The sequence below is a fragment of the Dendrobates tinctorius genome, unplaced genomic scaffold (assembly GCF_039654945.1).
Source record: "Dendrobates tinctorius isolate UK_male_01 unplaced genomic scaffold, ASM3965494v1 ptg000136l, whole genome shotgun sequence".
In the NCBI taxonomy this organism is placed as follows: domain Eukaryota; kingdom Metazoa; phylum Chordata; class Amphibia; order Anura; family Dendrobatidae; genus Dendrobates; species Dendrobates tinctorius.
Window position 1 is genome coordinate 4,310,784 of NW_027361804.1, and position 25,862 is coordinate 4,336,645.

Here is a 25,862-nt window from a genome sequence, read left to right on the forward strand (position 1 = left end):
TAAATGCAGATTGCACATTTTCTGTTAGTACAATAAACCTCATTTGAATCCAGAAATATAACTGAGTCCATCAGTTATTAGATATATGAAACTGAAATAGCTGGTGCAAAAACCAAAATTGTTATAAAGAAAAAAGGTTAACATTAATAGGGGTGCCCAAACTTTAACATATGACTGTATATCAGTGAGGTAGATACACAGAACAGATTTGTCCGTATTCCGATGGTCCGGCACTTCCCCTCCCAGTATTCCGGAGTCTGCATAGTGATAGCATTACATTCTACATGATGGCGGTATTACAGTACAATATTATTATTCGACAATAGGAAATTTACATTCATTATTTTCAGTACAGGATATAGATGCGTCAGTTTCACGGCAGCGCGGGAACTTTTGTGATTAGATTCATAACAGACTTTTTTTTTTTTTTTCTTTATTTTAGTGGCGTTAAAATTTAATTCTCAGTTTATAAAGAAAAAAAAAAAAAGCCTTCGATTTTGTGCCATTTACTATGACCCAGAACTTTTGCGCTTCTTCCTCAATTATTTTTATTGCTTTTCTCGCACTATTGGGAGATGAGGCACGGGACTGAACATTGCGGCATTTTGAGTTTTGCTTTATGGCGTTTACCATACGGGTTAATTACTTTTATATTTTGGATTTTCACAAGCGTGGCGATACGGAATATGCTTCTTTTATTTTGATTATAATTATGTATATTTTAATTTTAAAAACTTTTGCTTTATCTCTCACGGTTTGGTGTTTTTACTGCAATTTCACAGTAGTGCAGTCTGCATTATGTCTCCTGTGAAGCGCAGAGTACCCAACATGGCTCATTACACCGCCGGCACATTGTTAGGGTTCATGGTTCCATAGCCCAGATCCTCAAAGTGGCAGTGCTTGTCATCAGTCTGACCCGCGAGCAGGTAATGGTCACCACACTGCTCGTATACACAGTCCATCTGGGGGATCATTCTCTGACCTGCCAGGATTTCTCCGAGATCCATCGGTCCGGACGGATGAGTTTGAAGGAAACATTCACTGCTGGTCAGCAGAGGTTCGTCAGTGTCTCCTAACAGTGGCTGACGTTCATAGACAGTTTCCGGCCGTCTCGTGGTGGGGACTAGGTCTGAGGCTGTGCGCTGATCGCCAAGTATGGTCTGCAGGAGAAACTTCTGCTGAGCTTTCAACAAGGCATTGGGGTTGACATCTTGGCCAGATGCACACACGTCGTAATATGCTTCCTCATCATCCAAAGGATTGAACATCGCTCCGGCCTGATCTGCAAAGTCGCTCTGTAATAAAAACCTCTTCTGGGCTTCACCTAAGTCCTCGGATTCACCTTCTTGGTCACTTAGCATGGACAAGTCCATTTGACGTAACGAGTTAAGAAGAGACCGCTCCAGGTCGACAGATGGAGACAGTCTTGGATCTTCTGCATGGAAGACAACTTCAGGGTCATCGGATTGATCGAAAAAGCTCTGGCAGAGGAACCTTCTTTGGGCTTCGCCAATGTCCTCCATCACACAATCTTGGTCAGTTGGTACAGACAAGACCATCTGATCTAAGCGTCGGTCATAACGTGGCACAGACTCGTCTGCATCGACCAAGATCGGCTGTTGTCTATAAGATGCCTCGAGAGCTTCCATATTAAGGGATGGCTGCACAAAGGTGACCGGCGACAGCTCCTTATTAATTTGAGGTACCATGTAGCCAGCTGAGCACCCAACCACAAGAGATGGGTTTACTGATCGAAGAGGCTCTGGCACAGTGATATGAGGACTCACAAGAGAGACTGACCTCTCTGGTTGGAGGATGCGAGGACAGACTCTACGAGTGAGCTCATGTCCAGCCTCGTCCTCCACCATGGGCTGCTCATCCGCTTGTGCTGGGATATATTCCCTCCCTAACCAATCCACGTGCGTCTCCTGCCAAGTCCGGCACTGCTCAACGGCCTTCACCAAGTAGCGGTAGCTTGGATGTCCGGCCACGTCCACGTTATATTGCACGTTGGGCTGATGGCTTTCTATCCTCTGGATGCGGAATAGAAGGTGTTCCAGGTTTTCAATCAGTGCATACCGAGGGCAGATTTCAAATGGAGAAGGGATATCACCGAAATCACTCAGGTCACTGAAATAAGCCACCAGGTATCGATCATAAGGGTTGGCCATCTGGAAGTCAGGGAGAATGTTTGCCAGCGCTGGAGTGAAGAGGTCACCAAACATGTAAGCAGCGTCTTCAGGCAGCGACACCCGCTCTTCCTGACCGCTCTGCATCGCTCGCCATTTTGCCTGGACACCTCTGGAACAGAGAATAAGGATTGTCCCATTCGCCTTCTCGATTTCAGCTTTTTGATAGCCCAGCCAGGCCATGGCACCTTTTATCCCGATCATTTGGCTCTGGTACCGATCCAGAATGACGTCCAGGCCCCAGGCCAAGCTCAGGAAGTCTGCCAGCCTCACAACGACATTGACGTAAAGCTCGTGATCGGCAGAATAAACCAGCCATACTTTCTGTTTCTGCAGCAGAGGTGGAGGTGGTGGCGGCACTGACGGGGGCAGGGCAGGGGTTTTACCTGTAGTAAAAAAAAAAAAAAAAAAAAAAAGATAAAATGACAAAGTACTGTATAATTATGGAAGCATTATGAATTCAGGGATAATGCATTTTTCATAAATGCCACTAGATGGCAGGAGAGCAAGCATTCACTCATGCACACGACTGTCTCACTTTCCACCTTGCAGCAAAGATGCATAGATGATATTTCTGCAAAACATGTAATCCCCGAATATACGGTGAGCAGGATGTAAATCAGTACGTGGGGACTAGTTTGCAACATATTACAATAAATGGACAGCGCTACATAATCTGCTCGCACTACACAAGGAATTATTTATTTAGAGGCTTTCGACCGGATCTCAAGTCAAGGAGACTTGATGGCTGAATGATTTGCAGGAAGATGGAGCTTATGCAAGCCTGGATAGGTCCATCAGGGTCTTCGCTGTTTCTAGTCTTCCTCTTCGCCTTGTTCCTTCTATTCTTCTGACCATGATGTTCTCCAGTGATTGTTCTCTTCGTATGATGTGTCCAAAGTAGACAAGTCGTAGTTTGGTAATCCTTGCTGCCAGTGACATGTCCGGCTTGATTTGTTCTTCATGCCCTCCCTGGTATTGATAGCATGCTTCTCCAGCTTCACATTTCGGCATTGATTCCTCTCCCGTCTTATTTCTTTATCGTCCAGGTTTTGCATCCGTGTGTTACTACAGAAAAGACCGGACTAAGTACGAGCTGTGTCTTCATCACCAGTGAAATGTTCCTCGGTTTGAAGACCTTGTCCAGAGACTTCATGGCTGATTTGCTCGTAACTTTTCTCCTATTCAGTGTCATCTCTACACCTTCAGTGATCATTGATCTGAGTAGGTTGAAGTCCTTCACAACATCCAGTTAGTCGCCGTCCATCTTAGGCTGGTTTCACACTAGCGTTTTTGCGCAGCGCTGTGTACGCTAACATGCACCCCTATGTTTAATATGGGGGCGCATGGTCTAGCGTTTGTAAGCGTTTTTTGTGCGCATGTTTTTTTTGTAGTGTGCGCCTAGGCGCGCCGGACGCTACCTGTTGCATTTTTTGTGCGTCGAACCTGTCTAAAAAAAAAAAAAAAAAACGCATACACACAAATGCACAAAAAAAATAAATAAAATCACATTACAGTCTATGGGAACGCTGGAAAGCCAGAGTTTAAAATCGCATGCGTTTTTTAGACTTAAATGGCTAAAAATGCATGCGCCTAAAAAAAAAGCAATCGCATGCAAAACACATGCTGCGTTATTAGCATGCGCACAGCGCAAAAAGACGCTAGTGTGAAAGTAGCCTTAGACGTGTCGCGGTCGTATCTGGCAGCATCTTTGTAATGAGTAGCAGTCCCATAGTCGAGCTTTCCATCTTTACACGCCATAAGTCCTTCATTCCAGCTGCGCTTGTTGCCATCAATGTTGTATCGTCTGTGTATTGAAAATTGTAGAAGATTCAACCAGCAATTTGGATCCCTTCTTTTTCCTGAAAATTGCTTCTGTGTATAAACTGAAGAGAGACGGGGACAGGATGCCTCCTCGTCAGACGCGGCGGTCTACGCAACCAGGCCGTGTCCCATTCAGACTGTTGCTTCTTGGTCAATGTAAAGATTCTTAATGAGGCTGACCAGATGGTTCGGAACACCCAAATCCTTCATGGGATTCCAAAGTTTTTGGTCATCAACACAGTTTGCGGCATCGACTACATCAAAGCCTTTAAATAGCTCTCCTCGTTGGGTTCTTAGCTCTCCTCGTTGGGTTCTTTGGTCTTTTCCATGATCCCTCTAATGTTAGCAGTTACATCTCTGGTCCCTCTGCTTTTTCTGACTCAGGCTCGTATCTCTGCCAGCTCTCTGTGTCACAGGAAGGCTGGAGCTGTCTTTGTTGGATCTTCAGTAGTGTGATGGTTTCCACAGTCGGCGGCATCTCCCTTCTTCGGAATAGGAATAATCACAGATGTTATCCAGGCGTTATCCAGGCCTTGGGCCATTTCCTGTTGTCCATGTCTGCTGACAAAAAGCGTGTGATGACATCAGCTGCAGCTCCGGGAAAACTATTAGCTCTGTTGGAATATTGTCACCTCCAAGCATATTGTTGTTGTTGACAGAAGCTTTATCTCAGCATCTTTCAAGATGTTCGGTTCACCATCACTTCCAGTCTCAGTTTCTTCCTGTAGAGGAGGCTCCTTGTAGGCTTTCAATCTTTCCTTGCTCTGTTAGATGCCAATGGGAACTTTCAACATTCACACTCTTGGTTGAAACTTTCTTTGTGTCCATTTGATCTTTAGATCTGCCTGCCCAGTCTTGCCCTCCAGATGTTCACTTTCTATCTCTGTGTATATCTTTTGGTTATCAAGTTCTTTGTCTACTTGATTGGCTCTCTTTAGTCCTTTACTGCTTGACTAGCTCTCTTTAGTCCTTTACTGACACTGTCTGCGTCCCGCTCGTTACCTTTTGCCATTAGTCTTTCTTCGGTGATCTTTAGCGTCTCTTCTGTTAACCATGGCTGTGGGGGTCTCTTCTGCCTCTGGGGGTCTTACTGGCTTCTTCAGTAATCGCAGATATTATTCAGATACTAGTTGCATCGATGTTTGTCATTTACTTTTTTTACCTTGCAAGTAAAATTTTTTATTACTCCCTCTCCTTCACTAATTTTATGCTTTTTTTCGGGAATGGGTTAAAGCTACACTCACCTGATCCGTAGATACAATCTGTAAGAAAAGAAAAGGAAGAGAGTTATCAAGAAAATAAAAAAAAAAAATTGCAAATATCTCGTCAGCACCGCCAAACGCCCACCACAGCAGCAGCTGCAGAGAAGATGCCTCACGCAGCGGGGGGGGGGGGGGGGAAGTGACTCGAGTATTAACTCTATGCAGCTCATGTGTTGGGGGAGGGAAGGCTCAGGATCCCGCAGCCCCAAGATTTGTTTCTTACCTCGAAACCGCCAAAAGACGAATATTGTGCCCACGAAAGCCATAACCATTACAGCGGCCACAATCAGCCACAGGTGGACCGGCATCGCTGGCACTGCAGATTTAACATAACACGTAAATGCTCCAGTCACAACCAAAGCTGCATCTATCATTCTGTTGGGTTCCTCCGATACACTGACAGTCGTGGCTCACCTGGGGTCGGAGGGTATGGTATTTCAGAAGGGGGACACGTTGGAGCGTACCGCTGCCGCACACAGTCCGTATGACAGTTATCCATATGTGGCCAAACCTGAAAGCAATAACGGAAAACAGAACTTAGAAAAAGAAAGTCTGGTGCTCGTGCCCCCCAAAATCAGAGAGCAGAAAAATATAACTAAGGGTTAACAGACATCTACATTACCGAGACATTGTACCAGCAAGGCTCGTAGGTCACAGGGCTGTGGAAAATAACCTGCACTCGCTCAGCAGTCGCCCCCTGCAGGCCAGGAGAAAAAAGAAAAATAAGTTGCAATGCCAAGTTTGTCCACCAGGAGGCAGCACCAACAACTTACGGTAGTTATTATTATTATTATTATTTATTGTTATAGCGCCATTTATTCCATGGCGCTTTACATGTGAGGAGGGGTATACATAAAAACAAGTACAATAATCTTAAACAATACAAGTCGTAACTGGTACAGGAGGAGAGAGGACCCTGCCCGCGAGGGCTCACAATCTACAATGGATGGGTGATAATACAGTAGGCGAGGATAGAGCTGGTCGTGCAGCGGTTTGGTCGATCGGTGGTTACTGCAGGTTATAGGCTTGTCGGAAGAGGTAGGTCTTCAGGCTCTTTTTGAAGGTTTCGATGGTAGGTGAGAGTCTGATATGTTGTGGTAGAGAGTTCCAGAGTAGGGGTGATGCGCGAGAGAAATCTTGTATGCGATTGTGGGAAGAGGAGATAAGAGGGGAGTAAAGAAGGAGATCTTGTGAGGATCGGAGGTTGCGTGCAGGAAAGTACCGGGAGACGAGGTCACATGTATGGAGGAGACAGGTTGTGGATGGCTTTGTATGTCATGGTTAGGGTTTTGTAATGGAGTCTCTGGGCAATTGGGAGCCAGTGAAGGGATTGACAGAGGGGAGAAGCTGGGGAATAGCGGGGGGGACAGGTGGATTAGTCGGGCAGCAGAGTTTAGAATAGATTGGAGGGGTGCGAGAGTGTTTGAGGGGAGGCCACAGAGCATGAGGTTGCAGTAAAGGCGAGAGATGATGAGGGCATGGACTAGGGTTTTTGCAGATTCTTGGGTGAGGAATGAACGGATGCGTGAAATATTTTTGAGTTGAAGTCGGCAGGAAGTGGAAAGGGTTTGGATATGTGGTTTGAAGGAGAGATCAGCGTCAAGGATTACTCCGAGGCAGCGAGCTTGTGGGACTGGGGAGAGTGGGCAGTCATTTACTGTAATTGATAGGTTCGTAGGGGGGGTCACGTGAGATGGGGGAAAGATGATGAATTCTGTTTTGTCCATGTTGAGTTTCAGATATCTAGTGGAGAAGAAGGATGAAATAGTGGACAGACATTGAGGGATTCTGGTTAGTAGGGAGGTGATATCTGGTCCAGAGATGTAGATCTGTGTGTCATCAGCATAAAGATGATACTGAAAGCCATGAGATTCTATGAGCTGTCCCAGGCCAAAGGTGTAAATAGAGAACAGCAGGGGCCCTAGGACTGAACCTTGTGGGACTCCGACAGATAGGGGGCGAGGTGAGGAGGTGGTGTGTGAGTGGGAGACGCTGAATGTCCGGTCTGTTAGGTATGATGAGATCCAGGAGAGGGCCAAGTCTGTGATGCCGAGGGATGAGAGGGTCTGTAATAATAGGGAATGGTCCACTGTGTCAAAGGCAGCCGACAGGTCCAGGAGGAGGAGGACAGAGTAGTGTCGCTTGCTCTTGGCAGTTAAGAGGTCATTGGTGACCTTAGTAAGGGCAGTTTCAGTGGAGTGGTGTGACCGGAAGCCAGATTGTAAGCGGTCGAAGAGGGAGCAAGAAGAGAGATGGGAGGACAGTTCAAGGTAGACGTGTTGTTCCAGTAGCTTGGAGGCGTATGGGAGAAGTGATATAGGGCGATAGCTAGATACAGAGGATGGGTCAAGAGAGGGCTTTTTGAGGATAGGTGTGATGGAGGCATGTTTAAAGCTTGAGGGGAAAACACCAGTTGTTAGTGACAGGTTGAAGAGATGGGTTAGGGTTGGGATGAAGACTGTGGTGAGGTTTGGGATGAAGTGGGATGGGATCGGGTCGAGTGCACAGGTGGTGAGATGTGATCTTGAGAGTAGAGTGGAGAGTCGATCTTCTGTAATGGTGGAGAAGTTGGTTTTGAAGGTGGAGGGCTGGGAAGTCGGGAGGAAGGGCTCTGGGGGTTGTTGACCAAAACTGTCCCTGATGTTATCAATTTTCTGCTAGTTATAATAGAAAACGGAGATGTCTATGACAGCAATAATCCTGGGGTGCCCCGTGCCCCAGCGGAGATCCGGAATGCGTACCTGCTGCAGGACGACCTCCGTCGAGTTCGTGATCTTCGTATAGCGGATACCCACAGTGACGCCATATCTGAGGGCGTCGCTACGAGGGGTAAATGTCACAATCAATTGGTCTTCGGAGAATTCTAGGCTGATCTTAGGGCTCCAGCAATATCCTGGAGGGCCGAGCGGAGGATGTAATAAATCCTGACATCAGTACATCACCACTAAGGCTCCTCGTACCGTGCTGGTCACACACGTACCTTCCTTACAGCAGGTCCACGTCTCCATCATCCCATTCTCACTGCACCCTGAAAATACAGAAGACGCCGGAGTTACAACGTCACCGAGACTCCTGCCGCCCAATGCAACCACTGCTCTATACTGGGAAGTGTCCCTGCATTACCTGCGCAATCAATGACGCCACAGAGCTGAAATCTACCTGCTGCCACCATGATACACCGTAACTCCACCAGCAGAATAGTGAGTGCAGCTCTGGGGTATAATACAGGATGTAACTCAGGATCAGTAATGTAATGTATGTACACAGTGATTGCACCAGCAGAATAGTGAGTGCAGCTCTGGAGTAGAATACAGGATGTAACTCAGGATCAGTAATGTAATGTATGCACACAGTGACTGCACCAGCAGAATAGTGAGTGCAGCTCTGGACATACCCCAGAAGAGGAGGAGCGTCGCAGCTGAGCCTCTGCAGGCTGGGGTTTTGCTAAGCTCCTGGGAAGGGAGGTTTTTCCTGCAAGGACTTTCCATCTGCCCCCTTCCCAGGAAAGAGGACTCTCCCTGGGACTGAGCGCCGGGGCTGTGCCCCTGGCTCCCACCCACCGGCAAGCCAGCTGGGGGTGGGGGGCCTCATCCACTACCAGGAGGCCCAAGGCACAGCCAGACAGTCCCAGGGATGGGGAAAAAGCGGACCCCAGGGGGCCGCAAGGCTCCAGGGTCCGGGACCCCCGAAGTGAAGGCTGTGGCGGGCCCTTCCCCCGGAGGTGCAGCAGCCGGCAGAGGTGAGGCGGGGCCCCCCCTTAACATCTGGGGCTCCAAGGTTGCGGGAGAGCCAGTTACCACCTACGCCTCCCGCATTCATGCCCACCTCTCCGCGTACGAGGAGGCCGGCAAGCAGCTCAGGAGACTCCGGGGGGAGTTGGAGGGAGCCTGGGTCATCAGTAAAAACAGGCTCCCTGCCTCAAAGAGAGCGGAGGTCACCGCCACGGTCAAGCGGCTGAAAGGGGAGATTCGAGCCCTGGAGGACCGGCGAAGTACCATCATGGCCGGTAGCGGCCCCTTCCAGGAGAAGCTGCACAACAAGGACCGGTTCAGGGCCATGGCCGGTGGGTCTCCTGGGGGGGTCAGGAGTCCCCATCCAGGAGGAGGAGGAAGAGCAAGATGGCGCCCACACCACACCCGGGCCACCTCCACCTGAAGACCTGGCGGACACCAGCGTGAGCCAGGTAACATACAGTGGGATAGCCCCCGAGCAGGTGGCTCTCCCGCTGGACTCCAGTAACGTGGAGGAAAGCGGGAGCGAGGGGGAGCATGGAGGGAGCGGGAGTAGTTCTGAGGGGGGCTGCCTCATCCATAAACAAGTGCGGCAGACTGAATCCCCAGCACGGTTTGGCACGCTGTTGTTTGGGTATGAGGTCTGCCAGGAGGATGAGGCAACCGGGAGGAGGAGAAACAGGAGGCGCAGGCGTAAGACCTCTGAAGGCGTGGAGGAACAACTGGTTTTTGCTCCTCTTCCCGGGGCCCCTCTGTCCCGCTGTGTGGAACCCGCTACCCACCCCGGCTCGGGCCCTGTGGTGGGTCCGCAGCGAGGGAGCGGGGAGAGAGATGACTTGTGACCTGACTGTCGCATCTGGTGACAGTTCAGACCAGGGCAGCGACATGGAGGTCAGTGCTGGTTGTGGTGGTGGTGTCCAGGCTCAGCCCTCAGTGGCAGGGGGGGCTGGCCTGGCACCAGGTAAAGCTGGTACAGCCAGGGCCGCACATCCGGCGGCGAGTGCTGGGGCTTCTGGACCCCCCACGTACGGATCCGCTAAGTCTGGATCGCTAGTGGGGGTCCAGAAGCCTAGGAAGGGCGAACAGAACATCAAGCAGCAGCTGAGGCGGTGCAAAGTGCTGGTCGCTCCCATGTCGGCGCCTGAGGTGAGAGCGGGGTCTCCGGCACGTCGACCCAAAAAGGGGTCCGTGCAGGGGGCTCCGCCGCCGCTGGGCGACGAGGGGGAGTGGCCGGCCTTGCCTGTCAAGTGGTGGGCATAGGGTGGCCTCCCCGAGCGTTGCCCGGCCTGCAAAGGCTGTGGCGTGCGGGGGGGGGCATGTCCTCCACGGCCGTCGTCCCACCCGCTGCGTCTGCGTCACCCGGGGGGCGTGGCCTCACAAGGGGTCGCTGCTCTGCCCGTGGTGGGCGTGGCCTCGGCGGTCGCGGCTCCGCCCGCTGTGCTCGCGTCGCCCAGGGGGAGTGGCCTCACAGGGGCCGCGGCTCTGCCTGGGGTGGCTGCGGCCGGCGGGGGGCGTGGCCGCGGCGGGCCCGCTGCCCTCTGTCCCACCCTTCCAAGTAATGATGTGCTGCCCCCAAAAGCTGGCGGGGACTTGTCGGGGTCCCCGGCCCACCTACCTTCATCTGAGGGTGCGGGGACTCTGGCGCTCCCTGACAAGCCGGCGGTGGGGGTGAAGAAAAGTGCAGGGCAGGGAGCGGTGCCAGTGGCCGTCCCTGCCCAGAGCAAGGAAAACTCAGAAAAAGAAAAAAAAAAAAATGGAGCTGAAACCAGGAGCTGCTGTTGCTCCTAGGCCCAGCCAGGGCAGAGTGCATGATGTCATCAGCACTGAGGCATTTAAAGGGGCAGCAGCGCTCCTGGACAGGAGCTGGAGTAGCTCCCAGCAAGAGAGCTCGGGGCCCCCAGCAGGCAAAGAGAGGAACTGCACAGGTTCAGGAAATGTAAATAATGTAAATAATGTTGCTATGAACACCAATTGTGCGAGTGAGAGTGAGTACGAAAGCGGAGTGGACATATTTGAGGAGATGTTTGCTGAAGTGAATGGTGATATGAGTGACATGGATGAGGGAGTGAGTGCTACTGTGAATGTGGGTGAAAGTGCTAGAGTGAATGCAAATAATAAAAGTGAATGGGAGGACGAATGAGGGTGCTGGCACAAGTGGTGGTAGTGGTGGGAGGGCTGGCCCGTCTGCCACTCCGGCCGCGAGACCTCAACGCAATTATGCGGGGGCTGCGGCTGGGGGTGGTCCTGGGGGGTTTAGGGGGGGTCTCCTCGCCTCCGGGCTCCAGGGACGGCGTTTCGCACCGCCGTTTCCTGGAGGCTCTCAAAAGGGGAGATAGAACAATAGTGGTAGAGGGGAGGACAGTGGACTTGTCTTTCTGGATAGAGAGACACAGCCTTGCCGCCTTCCAAAATCAAAGGGAGGGACTGTTTGGTCTCTCCCCACAGCTGGGCAGGGGCCGCCAAGAAGGAATGTGGTCCGTCTTAGGTGGGGGGGCAGTGAAGCTTGTCCACCTAGGAGCAAGGTGGTGGAGCTCCTCCTTAAGATGGGCTTCGGGGCGAATGACATCTTTGCCCTGATACATCCTTCGGCGTCCCGCTTCATCCTTCGGCGTCCCGCTTCTTCGACGTCAGCTTCGTGCGGCCAGAGGGGCTTGAGCTCTTTTGGTCGAATTACGAGCTGGTGCGAGAAGAGCCCGAATGGCGAGACTTCGTGGCTCAAGCGGGGTCTCGCCAAAATTCCGTCAAGCGAGTGACCGTGGTTACATGTAACGAGTCACTCGCAGGCGTGGACATTATGACGTGGCTTTCCCGTTACGGGGAGGTCACCGAGGTCCCAAAAAAGAACAGGGATGAATTCGGCATCTGGTCGGGGGGCTGGACTTTCATGGTTAAATTGAAGGTTTCCGGCGGCACGGTCACCCACATCCCTTCCTCGGCGTTCCTGGGAAGGGACAGGATCCTGGTCTTCTACCGGGGGCAACCGAAGGTCTGCCACAAGTGCGGCGACCCCACCCACTTCAGCGCCAACTGCAAGGTGCAGAAATGTGCCTTGTGTGGTGGGGTGGGTCATCTGGCCGCCTTGTGTAAGGATATTCGGTGCCACCTGTGTGGTGACCTAGGTCACCCTCTCAGCCGCTGCCCTCGCTCTTTCTCTAATGCCGCCGCAGGCCTGGTGGGGGGAGACCGTGGGGGGGCAACCCCCGGTGGCGCTTCTGCTGTGACAGGTGGTGGCGGAGGAGGAAGGGCTGAGGGGCCAGTGAGGAAGGGCAATGCTGCAAGGGGCCCCGCGTACCAGCGGAGGCAGGAAAAGCGCCAGGGAGGTAGGGGACAGGTGGAGCCTCGGGCAACCGGGATGATGCCTGCTCCTCCCTCCAGGCCCGTGGCCAAAGCCTCTGAGGCCCTGGGGGAGAGTGCGGTGAGTGAGGAGATCAGGAGGATGGAGAGAGGAGAAAGCGGCTGACTCAGACGACTCCTCTCGTTATGAAAGTGTCGACGAGGATGTCAGAGAGCAGCCTACAGCATCAGGTGGCAAAACCAGGCGTGCCAAGCGCAAAACGGGGGGGGGGGGGGGGAAAGAAGGCTGACAAGCCTTCAAAGTCTCCCCCACCCCCAACCACCAGGGTGCACACGGAAGGGCCCGCTGACCCCCCCCCCCCTCTGATCAGACTCTCCAACTGGTTCAGCGCCCTCGGAGGTTCAGATGATGAGCCGCCAGACGAGGGTGCTGGGCCGGGGGCAACACCGGAGGGTCCTTCAGGGGATGGCGGAGTCCGTCCCTCAGGGGGCACTGTTCCTCCTGAGGGGGGGACAGACCTGGAACCCGGGGGCGAGGTGGGATGGACACGTCGGGAGCTTCCCTGAAAAGGAAGGTGTCTGACCCCCTCCCCAGGTGGAGGTGATAGCGGGGCAGGGAAGAAACTGGCCATCCAACTCGATCACCCATGATGGCTGAACTCGCCCCGTTGACACTGGCGTCCATTAATGTCGCCAGCATTAAGTCAGATGCGGCTCGCTTCACGGCCTTTGATTTTTTCTCCCGGATTGAGGCAGAAATTTTATTCTTGCAAGAGACCAGACTAACAGACATGGGGGCCATCTATAAAGCACGGAGGGAGTGGAGGTGCGGACCCTCATACTGGTCTCTTGCGGCCGAGCCGTATAGCGGGGTGGCAGTCCTTTTTAAGACTGCAGCTGTTGAATGCCGACGGGTTACTGAGTTGGAAATGGGGAGGTGCCTGATCCTAGATGTCTTCATGAGGGGACAAGAGCTCCGGCTCATCAACATCTACGGCCCATAATCCAAGTGGGACCGCAAATGTCTCTTCCTGAGGATCAAGCCCTTTCTTTTTACGAGCCGGCTGGTGGTCTTCGGTGGGGACTTCAACACCGTTACGAGGTCCCGTGACCGGGGGGGTCCCGGAGACCGCCTGGCTTATGACAGCGTCGCGCTTAATAGCATAGCCAGTGAAGCTCGCCTGGTGGATGTCCACATCCGGCACACCCCAGGTCACGGGGGTTTCACCTACCATAGGGGTAGCAGTAGGTCTAGAATAGACAGGTTTTTTTTTTTTTTTAAGGAGGACGCCATCTTTTCTGCTGTGTCCGTCGTTGAGGTGGAGTTCTCCGACCACTGTTTAATTTTGTTTTCTCTGAATGTTGCAGAGACTCCTCGGATGGGAAGAGGGCTGTGGAAGCTCAATTCGTCCCTGCTGGAAGAAGCGGAGGCGAGACAATCCTTCGAGGATTTTCTTCAGAGCCAGGTACCGCTGTTGGATCTCTGTAGTAGTAAGTCAGAGTGGTGGGAGATCTTCAAAAAGCGGGTGGCGGGGTTCTTCCGTCAGCTCTCGAACCTCAGAAGTCTGAACAGGCACCGCTTGTATCAGGCTCTGGGGAGGAAATTCGAGCAGCTTGTCTCGACTGGAGGTGACCGTGAGGAAATCTCCAGAGTGAAGTCTTTGCTCAAGAGGTGTCAGTATGATAGGCACACATCTTTGGTTTTTGAGAGGGACTTCGGGAAGTACCGCTCGCCCGACCCTTACAGAAACTGTAAGATGTCAGTGAATTGTAAGATGGTGACAGGACTGATCGACAGTACGGGGTCCCTGAACAGATCCAAATCAGGGATCCTGGAGGTGGTCAGATCCTTCTACTCACACCTCTTGGAAAAGAAGGATCTGGATCGGGACAGGATGTCGGCTTTCCTGGCTGAAACCGTCCCTGAGCCAGGGGGTGATCCCTCTCTTGGTGTTTTGGCAGAAGAAATCAGGGAAGAGGAAGTGAGACTGGCCATTGATGGGCTTCGGCCCAAGAAATCGCCAGGTCCGGATGGCTTAACATCCGAGTTCTATAAGACTTTTAGGGACTCCTTGGTCCCCCTCTTGACAGGGGTATTTAATGAGTGTCTCTCCTCGGGCACTCTTCCCGACTCAATGAGGAAGTCAGCCCTCATTATTCTGTCAAAGGGTAAGGATCCGTCCCGTATCGAGAATCGGCGTCCCATAGCGCTTCTCGATACGGACCGGAAGGTTCTGGCCAAGGTGCTGTTTAATCGGCTGAAGTTTGCACCCCGGCTCCTTTCAGGGGCCCAGCATTGCTCTGTTCCGGGCCGCAGTACTTTTAGTGCTGTGCTCGGTGTCAGAGAGGCAGTGGAGCAGGGTAGGGCAGGTCACTGGAAGGGGTACTTGCTGTCATTAGATCAAGCGAAGGCCTTTGACCGGGTCAACCACGAGTACCTCTGGTCTGTCCTTTTGAGGTATGGTCTGCCTGGGAGGTTTGTAAAATGGTTAGAGATCTTGTACCAAGGGGCTGAGACTTTTCCGCTGGTGAACGGTTGGTCAGGTCGCCCTTTTGAGGTGGGTTCTGGGGTCCGTCAGGGCTGTCCGCTGAGCCCGCTTTTATACGCGTTCGCAATCGATCCCTTCCTAAGGAGGGTAGATCGTGGACCCTTGGCGGGAGTCGGGATGGACCAGGCGGGCTCTGGGTCCTCTCTGAGGGTGGTGGCGTATGCCGATGATGGTTCCCTTTTCGTGTCCTCGAGAGGGGAGGCGGATTGGGTCATGTTGGAGGTAGTGCGCTACTCGGAGGCATCCGGGTCCATGATCAACCGGGATAAGTGTGAAAGTCTCTGGCTGGGAGGGGGAGATCCCAGGTTTGATCTCCCGGACACCCTTCCAGGGCCCCAGGCCACCGCCAAAATTCTAGGCATCGAATTTGGCCCTGGGGATTACCCCCAGCAAAATTGGGAGGGCAGACTTAAGATCGCCGCCCAAAAGGTGGACCAATGGAAGGGTTGGTCTTTGTCCCTAAGGGAAAGGGTTGCCCTGGCTAAAGGCTTTCTGCTACCTTTATTGATATACCTGGGCAGTGTGTGCATCTTGCCGGAACCTCTCTGGACACGGGTCTATAGCCTGTTCTTCCAATTGTTATGGGGGAATAGGCTTAACCTAATCAAGAGGGAGGTTACATACCGTACGAGGAGACTAGGCGGGTTGGGTATGGTCAACCCGGTGGGGTTTCTAGTAAACACCTTTCTTAAGACTAACATCTCCAACCTCTGGCTAGAGAGGGCTCCTCCGTGGGTAGTCTCCTGCAAGGGTTGGCTTTGGCTTTTCTTCCAGGAATGAGAGACAGGAGGGCAGGTGAAGGACCTAAGCACACCTCATGGGCATCTCCCGGCTTATGCTACCCCGGTTCTGAAGGTGATCCGCCGGTGGGGTCTGGGAATGTGGGAAATCAGGACCATGTCGAGGCAATGCCTTGACAGGAGGGTCCTGTTGACCCATTTCCAGAAGCCCCTGGCCCTTAAGGATTGCCCAGGCCGGGATCTGGAGGTCGGGCTGGGGCTTTTAAATTCTAAGCGGATCCCCATGAAGTTTTGGGACTTGACCTGGCGTTGCTTCCACGGGAGGCTATGTAAAGGATAACTTGAAGTGCAGGAAATCCGATTTTCGGGGTTGTCCCCGTGAGGAGTGTGGCGACGTGCTGGAAAGCATGGAGCACTTCCTGCTTCATTGTCCCTTTAATGCAGAGGTTTACAACAGGGTGGGGGCTTCCATACGTTGGCCGCGGCTGGCGTCCCTCTCCTATGCCGAGTGGGCCTATGGAGCGTTCAGATCCCTGGGTGGCCGGGACCCGTGCACTTTATTCCTAGTCAGTGTAGTGGTTAGGTTCTACACTTGGAATGCACGGTGCCTAGTTTCGACGCGGAAAAAAACCCTCCCAAGGGATGAGGTGGTAGGAAACATCTTGGGTGACCTGGTGAAGGTCCGTTCTTTGGAGTTCGAAAGGTTGGGTGTGAGGAAGGCCTCTTGGCTTTGGAGAGGCCTCTCCTTTTAGAAACGCACTCAAGGGAGAGCTAGCTCCGTGTGAATGAGGGTAGGGATAGCATAAGTTTCACTGGGTGTTAGGGACAGAAGTAGGGGCAGATAGGGACAGGGAGGGACAGGCACTGAGGGACAGATAGAGAGTTAGTTATGATAAGTTAGGTAGAGGAGGGGCAGGTAGGGACAGTTTCTTTAGGGACAGAAGTAGGGACAGTCTTAGTTGTTGAGGGACAGGGTGAATGTGTTAGTGAGGGATGGGGCCTCCAGAACTCCTTTCCTGGTGTTGGGCTGGTTCATGTCACTTTAGCTTTTTGTTTTGGAAGCATGAAATTTAATGGATATTGGGCTTGCAGGCACCAAACTTGGGCCTGTGGCAAGGTTTTTGGAAATGTGGTTAATACTTATTGTTTGGGTAATATTATCGCTGGTTATAGCAGGTCGTATCTTAGGTGTATAACAAGTGTAGTATGTGCTTTTTGTGTATGTGCATATGTATGCAGTATTGTATGTATGTCGTTAGGATGGTAATTTTAAAAAAAATGTATTTATTATAGTTAGGAAAGGGGGAAGGGGTACAGTCCGGTTGGGTGGGGGTCTCTTGCGGGGGGGGAGGGGGGAAGTTTGGACCCTGGAATGGACCCCGAGAAATCAAGGGCCGAAGATCAGAAGGAAGATGGCCTGGGAACTACACCAAGGACCATGTAGAGACGGGCCATAAACTTTCCTGGACCCTGAGGTGCTGTTTTTTTTTTCTGAGGCCATAAACTTTCATGGACCTAGGTGTGGAAAAGGCTACGAACTTGCGGACCTGTGGTGTGGGTGGTGGGAAAAAAAAAAAAAAAAAAAGAAAAAAGAAAAAAAAAAGGAATTAGACCTACCGGTAATTCTGTTTCCTGTAGTCCCTCAGGACAGCACCATGGAGGACGTCCTTCCTTGCCCTATAGTGGGACAGGATCAAAGAGAGGTTAAAAGGCCCCTCCCACCTCCACCCTCCAGTGTTTTTTCAAAGTACCACCGAGGATGGATGGAAATGGTCTAAACACGCCCTTACAAACGCGTCTGTAAGACCCTTTAGCGGCTCCATCTCGAGCCACGATGACCTGATGGATGAACAATCTGCCGATCGATTCCATGCAAGCCTAAAGACAAACATAAGGGAGGGAACTAAGGGTGCTGTCCTGAGGGACTACAGGAAACAGAATTACCGGTAGGTCTAATTCCCTTTTTCCCTTACGTCCCTCCGGCCAGCACCATGGAGAATACCAAAGCAAAGGTCTCAGGGTGGGTACAGAAGCCCCCAGATCAAAGTTCTAGGTAAGAACCAGGCTAGATGTAGACATTATCTATAAGCCGAGAAGAAATATAGATATCGAAAGGGATCTACAAAGGTAATCACCGCAGTGAGTGTCTGATATATGTCTATAATGGCCAATTTCAGTATGGATGTGGCAAACAAGATTTGCAGTGGAACAACCTGTTGCACCCCAATACCACTAATGAACCGCAGTGAATTACAGTTATTGTGATAGATACTTATGAATACCGCAGTCACAGAAATAGGATTAAAACCTTATTGCCCAGCAAAAGGTATGGTGATAACCACAGCCATAATACAAAGAGGACTGTACAGACCGTTAATTCGCTGTATGTGCTTTTAACACAAGATAGTTCCTTCGTCGGTCCTCCTGGGCTCGGCTTAACCTTGGCTGGAGACCACCTTACCATCCTACAAGGAAACCTGCAGGCCAGAGACCCTGCTCCGCTGGCAGATCAGAGCAATAACAGTACATGGAAAATAGCGGAGCATTGAGACGTATGTACCCTACTCATCCAGGAGGTCCTGTGTATTCTGAATCCTTTACATGTCTAAACCTCAAGAAAGGGTTGGCTATTATTTAAGACTAAGGAAATACTCCATCTGGCAGGTAACTACTCCTGCCACTACCAACACTGGCTTTTCATTAGAAGCATTGAAAGGGAAATGTGGATCCTCACGCCTGTTTTACTGATGTTAGACACGGGAGTCTGGACTTTGGAACTGAGGAGAGTAAGTGTGTGCTTCTATACAAGTCACTGACACTGTAAATGTGTCAACTTATTCATATGTTATATCCTAAACGGCAATCTTCTTAGAGATATTTATACCCGACTGCTATGGTGCGAGGAACCACACTCTTTAGCTAGAGGGAAATAGGTTTCCTCCCATCGCAGAGGGGATTGACTACTGCGAGACAGATGGGCTATGGGTTCTCGACTGCAAGAGTCATGGATACCGCTTCTTTACCTTAGGAGCCCTGACTCCCGTAAGAGCAGCGAGTATGGGATCCTCTGCCACCTGACGCAGGGCTGCTGAACCGCCACCAGGTACAAAAAGTAGTGATGCCACCCCTGGTAAACATAATATAACTGATTTATAGGACAAGAATCTGCCTAACGGGTCTCTATCAAGGAAACCAGTCCGACTGCTCTATGTGGAGTCGGGAAGAATTGTTTCCTCCCACCTTATGGGATTTTCTGCACCCAGACTATGTCCACTTAAAGGATGAACCCCAAAGACGTATGTCTCGCTTTAAAAGTTAACTATGAGAGGGACCTGCCTTTAGCCCTCAAGACAGTAACTCACTTTAGAGTTTCTGTTCCAAATAGACGAAATGCTAAGTTACTAGGCCAATTCAAGCATAACTGTTCGTCTGGCTAAGTCCAGTTGCCAAGAATGAAACAGAAACTGGGTCTAGGCCCGAAACACAAAGACCAGAGTTGGGGCCTGAGACAAAATGTGAAGTGGTAGGCCAACCATACAAGGTGTGGCCCACAAAAATGCCCAAGTCAGAAGGTCTAAGCCAGAGGCCCAAAGCCACAGCACCCGAGGTATTATGAAGCACAGAGGTATTAGGACCCATAAATGACCCCCTGAGGCGCAGGGGTACCAAAGCCTTATGACGCCATATGATGCACAGAAGCCTTATGCTGTACAGAAGCGCCATGATGCAATATGATGTGCCAAGACACTATGGGGCGCTATGAAGCAATATGATGCATAGAGCCACTATGAAGGCTTATGATGCAATATGATGCACCAAGGGACGATGAAGCTATATGATGCAGTATGACGCACAGACACTATAGAGCTCTATGTTGCAGCACAAAGGCACTATGAAGCCACATAGTGGAATACGCTGCACAGAGGTCCCATGATGCCGCATGGTGAACAGAGGCACCATGCAGCCCCCTGATGCAGTCTGATGCACAAGGGAACTATGAAGCCACATGATGTACAAAGGCACTATGAAGTCATATGATGACGTATGATGTACCAAAGTACTATGACGCCATATGATGCACAGAGGTACTATGAAGCACAATGATGCAACCTGAAGCACAATGATGCCACGTGAAGCGCAATGATGCAATATCAAGCGCAATGATGCCATATGAGGCACACTGGTGCAATATGAAGCAATATGATACAACACGCTGCACAATGATACAACACGCTGCACAATGATGCACAACGGCCGTATGGTGCACGGCGGCAACATATCGTGCACGGCAGCAGTATATCGTGCGCAGCGGCCATGTATCGTGCGCAGCGATACGATGTTCAGCGGCGATACGATGCACAGAGACAAAACGATGCCCCTATGATGTAATATGATGCACAGATTACGGCCCTGCTTGAAGGTGCCAAACAAGAGGCCAGGTCCCCAGCTACCCCCAAGAGAGCAATCAGAGATCCGGATAAACCTTCGCTCTGAATAGTATATCTCAATTGTCAGACCAGCTCCACCTGAAGGAGCTAATTAATGAGACTCAGGTGGAGAGCAGACTCCCTGGAGACCCTGTGTTGCATTCCACCATGTGTCCAGCCATAAGGCTCTGTGCAGACCTGGTCTGCAACTAACTGAGGTCCCATTATGAGATGTAGCTTGGACAAATGGCCTTACTATAGCCTAGAGGTCCAAGGCCTAGCTGCTTATATGTGGAGCATATCTCAGCACATGAGGCTCTAGGCCCAGCTTTGGCACCAAGGCATGAGGCTAGTATTAACCCAGAGGCCAGGCCCGGAACACAACATTCCAGCGTGCACTCACCTGTGCTGGCTCCACACCTGCTAGAAAGACAGGGGGAGCTGGTAACGCCGAGAGCCTACCATGGAGGGAAGTGGCTTTTGGTCAGGAATGTTGTATTACTGCCAGTGATTTCCTTTCCTGTGCCCCACGAGATCCAAGAAACTAGGCTGTTGCCTGTCTCGTTCTGCACTTCCGCGTTCTGCCGTGGAACGCACGCCGACCTTATGCTGACGTTGCCGGAGGCGCGGCGGCCTTCTCCACCGCATGTTTTCCGGAATTAGCCATGTTTTGCCGGCCGGCGTCCGAGCCGAGAGCCTCCCACCGGGAGGAGCGGCTCAACCCAGGAGCACGTCCGCTCGACTGGTCTCTGGGGCAGAGGGACTCCCCACCGGGGAGTGTCGGCCCTGGGCCCCTTGGCAGGGGGAAGGATTGGATGCGCCGCACGATCCCCCTGAGCCCATCATGCAGGCTGGCTGAGGAACTTCTCCAAGAGGTGTCAGCCACGGTCCACTTGACAGCGGGGAAGAGAGGGCTGAGACCCCCAATCCAGTCTGGTACAACGAATGACGGCTGAGGGACCTCTCCCAGAGAGGAATCAGCCACAGACCACCAGCCAGGGGAATGGAAAGCAATAAATGTCCACAGGCTATCTTCGCTCCAAGAGCAACCTCTCATACAACCGTCCCCTGCCGGGACAGGAAAAACACTGGAGGGTGGAGGTGGGAGGGGCCTTTTAACCTCTCTCTGATCCTGTCCCACTATAGGGCAAGGAAGGACGTCCTCCATGGTGCTGTCCGGAGGGACGTAAGGGAAAAGGGGGGGGGGGGGGGGACTGGGGGTTTGCTGTGTTGAGGGGAAGTAGTTGTGGGTCTGCCAAGATGGCTGTTTTTTTTTTTTGTTTAAGGCAGTGGGCCAGAAAAAGTGTTTACTTTCCTGTTTTAAATCCAGTATATAGGAATGAATGGGAGCATGAGTGAAGGCGTGAATGGGGTTGAATGTGAAGGAATGGATTTTTGTTTGTTTTCTGTTAGGAGGTTCCTGCTGGGGGTCCCTCAGGCTGCAAAGCCTGGAGACACTGCACTATGTTCTTCAGAGATGGACTGTCGTAAGCTAGCATATTTGCACAAGTTTGTTTTTTTTTGTATGTCTGTGTGGTTTATTTTAGTTCATGTATCGTGGTTTTTGATTTCTGGAATGTTGTTTTTGTCTGTCTTATGTATTATGTTTTTGATATTTTTATAATAAAAGAGATACAGGATGTAACTCAGGATCAGTAATGTAATGTATGTGCACAGTGACTACACCAGCAGATTAGTGAGTGCAGCTCTGGGGTATAATACAGGATGTAACTCAGGATCAGTAATGTAATGTATGTACACAGTGACTGCACCAGCAGAATAGCGAGTGCAGCTCTGGAGTATAATACAGGGTGTAACTCAGGATCAGTAATGTAATGTATGTACACAGTGACTGCACCAGCAGAATAGCGAGTGCAGCTCTGGGGTATAATACAGGATGTAACTCAGGATCAGTTATGTAATGTATGTACATAGTGACTGCACCAGCAGAATAGTGAGTGCAGCTCTGGAGTATAATACAGGATGTAACTCAGGATCAGTAATGTAATGTATGTGCACAGTGACTGCACCAGCAGAATAGCGAGTGCAGCTCTGGAGTATAATACAGGGTGTAACTCAGGATCAGTAATGTAATGTATGTACACAGTGACTGTACCAGCAGAATAGTGAGTGCAGCTCTGGGGTATAATACAGGATGTAACTCAGGATCAGTTATGTAATGTATGTACATAGTGACTGCACCAGCAGAATAGTGAGTGCAGCTCTGGAGTATAATACAGGATGTAACTCAGGATCAGTAATGTATGTACACAGTGACTGCACCAGCAGAATAGCGAGTGCAGCTCTGGTGTATAATACAGTATAAGTAATACAACAGATATCATCCTGTACATTATAGCCACAGAGAAACTCCGGGACCTATAATCCTCCCTGTGTGAACATCTGCTTAGGCAGAAGCAGGGGTATAGTACAAGCTTTGGACATGTGACATCCACACTGAACGCACAGTGACCTCTAGTGGTAGGTAAAGAAACTGCCATTTAGATTTTCACTGGACTCTGCAGCTTCATCCAATGAATAAATGAGGAAATCTCCGCGTTACCTGGAGCTGTAAATCTCTGCTCTCTGCGGTTCAGGCTTCCGTCTCGCTCTTTCGGCAGGTGCTGGACACTTACAAGATATTCATTACCAGGAAACACCTCAAACTTGTCGTAAAAGAACTTCCACTATGAGAGAGAACAGTGTGATCCGGCTGATACAGGAGAGCAACAGGATATAACCCACCTGCACCCCGAGACTCTCCAGGGAGTCACCTACCTCCTGCTGCTGATGATCTCGCTGACTGTCAAACCTGTTATTGAACTGGAACTGAACACAACGAGTGCGACCCGAAGAAAAATCCAGAACCGAGATCTCCGCACCTTGTAGGATCTGGATACTGGCTGCGAGGACAAGGGAGCGTCACTAGGGGGCCCCCCCAAATGTAACTGTGTAATATCCCAAGTGTCATCATCCTGTACCCCGAGCGTCAGTATCCTCATTCTGTACCCCCAGCATCAGTATCATCATCCTGTACCCCCAGCATCAGTACCATCATCCTGCACCCCCAGCATCAGTACCATCATCCTGCACCCCCAGCACCATCATCCTGTACCCCCAGCATCAGTACCATCATCATCCTGTACCATCATCCTGTACCCCCAGCGCCAGTACCATCATCATCCTGTACCCCCAGCGCCAGTACCATCATCATCCTGTACCCCCAGCGCCAGTACCATCATCATCCTGTACCCCCAGCGCCAGTATCATCATCCTGCACACCCAGCATCAGTACCATCATCATCCTGCACCCCCAGCATCAGTACCATCATCATCCTGCACCCCCAGCATCAGTACCATCATCATCCTGTACCCCCAGCATCAGTACCATCATCATCCTGTACCCCCAGCATCAGTACCATCATCATCCTGTACCCCCAGCGCCAGTAGCATCATCATCCTGTACCCCCAGCGCCAGTAGCATCATCATCCTGTACCCCCAGCGCCAGTATCATCATCATCCTGTACCCCCAGCGCCAGTATCATCATCATCCTGTACCCCAGCGCCAGTATCATCATCATCCTGTACCCCCAGCGCCAGTATCATTATCATCCTGTACCCCCAGCGCCAGTACCATCATCCTGTACCCCCAGCGCCAGTACCATCATCCTGTACCCCCAGCATCACTACCATCATCCTGTACCCCCAGCATCACTACCATCATCCTGCATCCCCAGCGCCAGTATCATCCTGTACCCCCAGCATCACTACCATCATCCTGTACCCCCAGCATCACTACCATCATCCTGTACCCTCAGCTCCAGTATCATCCTGTACCCCCAGCATCAGTACCACATCCTGTACCCCCAGTGTCAGCACCCTGTACCCTCAGCACCCTGTAACCTCAGTGTCGGCGCCCTGTAACCCCCGGCGCCCTGTAACCCCCGGCGCCCTGTAACCTCCGTGTCGGCGCCCTGTAGTGTCAGCACCCTGTAACCTCAGTGTCGGCGCCCTGTAACCCCCAGCACCCTGTAACCTCAGTGTCGGCGCCCTGTAACCCCCGGCGCCCTGTAACCTCAGTGTCGGCGCCCTGTAACCCCCGGCGCCCTGTAGTGTCAGCACCCTGTAACCTCAGTGTCGGCGCCCTGTAACCCCCAGCACCCTGTAACCTCAGTGTCGGCGCCCTGTAACCCCCGGCGCCCTGTAACCTCAGTGTCGGCGCCCTGTAACCCCCGGCGCCCTGTAGTGTCAGCACCCTGTAACCTCAGTGTCGGCGCCCTGTAACCCCCGGCGCCCTGTAGTGTCAGCACCCTGTAACCTCAGTGTCGGCGCCCTGTAACCCCCGGCGCCCTGTAACCCCCGGCGCCCTGTAACCCCCGGCGCCCTGTAGTGTCAGCACCCTGTAACCTCAGTGTCGGCGCCCTGTAACCCCCGGCACCCTGTAACCTCAGTGTCGGCGCCCTGTAACCCCCGGCGCCCTGTAACCTCCGTGTCGGCGCCCTGTAACCCCCGGCGCCCTGTAACCCCCGGCGCCCTGTAACCCCCGGCGCCCTGTAACCCCCGGCGCCCTGTAACCTCAGTGTCGGCGCCCTGTAACCCCCGGCGCCCTGTAACCCCCGGCGCCCTGTAACCCCCGGCGCCCTGTAGTGTCAGCACCCTGTAACCTCAGTGTCGGCGCCCTGTAACCCCCGGCACCCTGTAACCCCCGGCGCCCTGTAACCCCCGGCGCCCTGTAGTGTCAGCACCCTGTAACCTCAGTGTCGGCGCCCTGTAACCCCCGTGTCGGCGCCCTGTAACCCTCGGCGCCCTGTAACCCCCGGCGCCCTGTAACCCCCGGCGCCCTGTAACCCCCGGCGCCCTGTAACCCCCGGCGCCCTGTAACCCCCGGCGCCCTGTAACCCCCGGCGCCCTGTAACCTCAGTGTCGGCGCCCTGTAACCCCCGGCGCCCTGTAACCCCCGGCGCCCTGTAACCCCCGGCGCCCTGTAACCCCCGGCGCCCTGTAACCCCCGGCGCCCTGTAACCTCAGTGTCGGCACCCTGTAACCCCCGGCACCCTGTAACCCCCGGCACCCTGTAACCACCGGCACCTATCCCGGACACTCACAGTCGATGCCTACGGTCCAGTTGACCCTTAGGATCGGCACGCGATGCCCCGTCTCGTTCCGGCCGATCCCCGGGGTCGCCGTCACACTGGAGGGGGCTGTGGGGGTCCAGTCCTCCGGTCGGAGCCAGCTGAGATCCAGGCAGTCACCTAAAGGGGGAAGCTCGGGTAAGCTGCGGACACACCGTGCGAGCGGCGGAGGCTGCGGCCACTTACTGTCCCGGACGGTGCACGCCATCATCCCCTGCAACACAGAGAAGGCGCTGGTGAGCACTGGCCCTCTGCTGGGGAGGCCGCCGGCACCGGCGTCGGTCACTCACCGGCTGCGAACAGTTGAAGGCTGGGGAGCGGATGACTCGGAGTCCACGGGCGACACCCAGGAGCGCGGCGAGGACGAGGACAGCCGCCGCCATGACCTCCGCTCCACTGCGCCGGGCAGCACTGCGCTTCCGCCTGCCCGCTGCTGAGAACTATATGCAAATCACCGGGGCGGGCGGACCAATCAGAACGCTCCATCCTGCCCAGGTGAGAGCAGAGGGGAGGTGGCTATGCCGGGAACTGAGGTACCGTGGGGAAATCCCAGGTATGCAAATGAGAGGGCGGGGCTGGACCTGTGTTATTATTGTGGTTGGACGGAGAGAAGTGGCCCAGTGACGTCAGCGCTGTTTCCGCGGAGCGCTGGTCCAAAGTGGCGGTTGGTGACGTCACGTCTCATATATAATGCCAACTCCAAAGGCGGCGCG

General features: G+C 52.5%; 1 protein-coding gene across 2 annotated transcripts; it reads right to left on the reverse strand.

The window, feature by feature from the left end:
- Positions 1-678: 678 nt before the first annotated feature.
- Positions 679-25,650, reverse strand: IL17RA (interleukin 17 receptor A). 2 transcript variants are annotated; one of them, XM_073544129.1, is made up of 12 exons: positions 25,440-25,594; positions 25,336-25,363; positions 25,123-25,269; positions 22,795-22,919; positions 22,580-22,703; positions 8,256-8,303; positions 8,017-8,168; positions 5,898-5,972; positions 5,690-5,786; positions 5,499-5,591; positions 5,258-5,275; positions 679-2,575 (listed from the first exon to the last, which is right to left on the reverse strand). In XM_073544129.1, the coding sequence occupies exons 1-12, from the start codon at positions 25,530-25,532 to the stop codon at positions 837-839; spliced, it is 2,739 nt and encodes a 912-aa protein (XP_073400230.1). In that variant the 5' UTR covers positions 25,533-25,594; the 3' UTR covers positions 679-836. The 2 variants fall into 2 exon arrangements, with proteins under 2 accessions (XP_073400230.1, XP_073400229.1); XM_073544128.1 differs by lacking the exon at positions 25,336-25,363 and having other exon boundaries at positions 25,440-25,650.
- Positions 25,651-25,862: the final 212 nt, after the last annotated feature.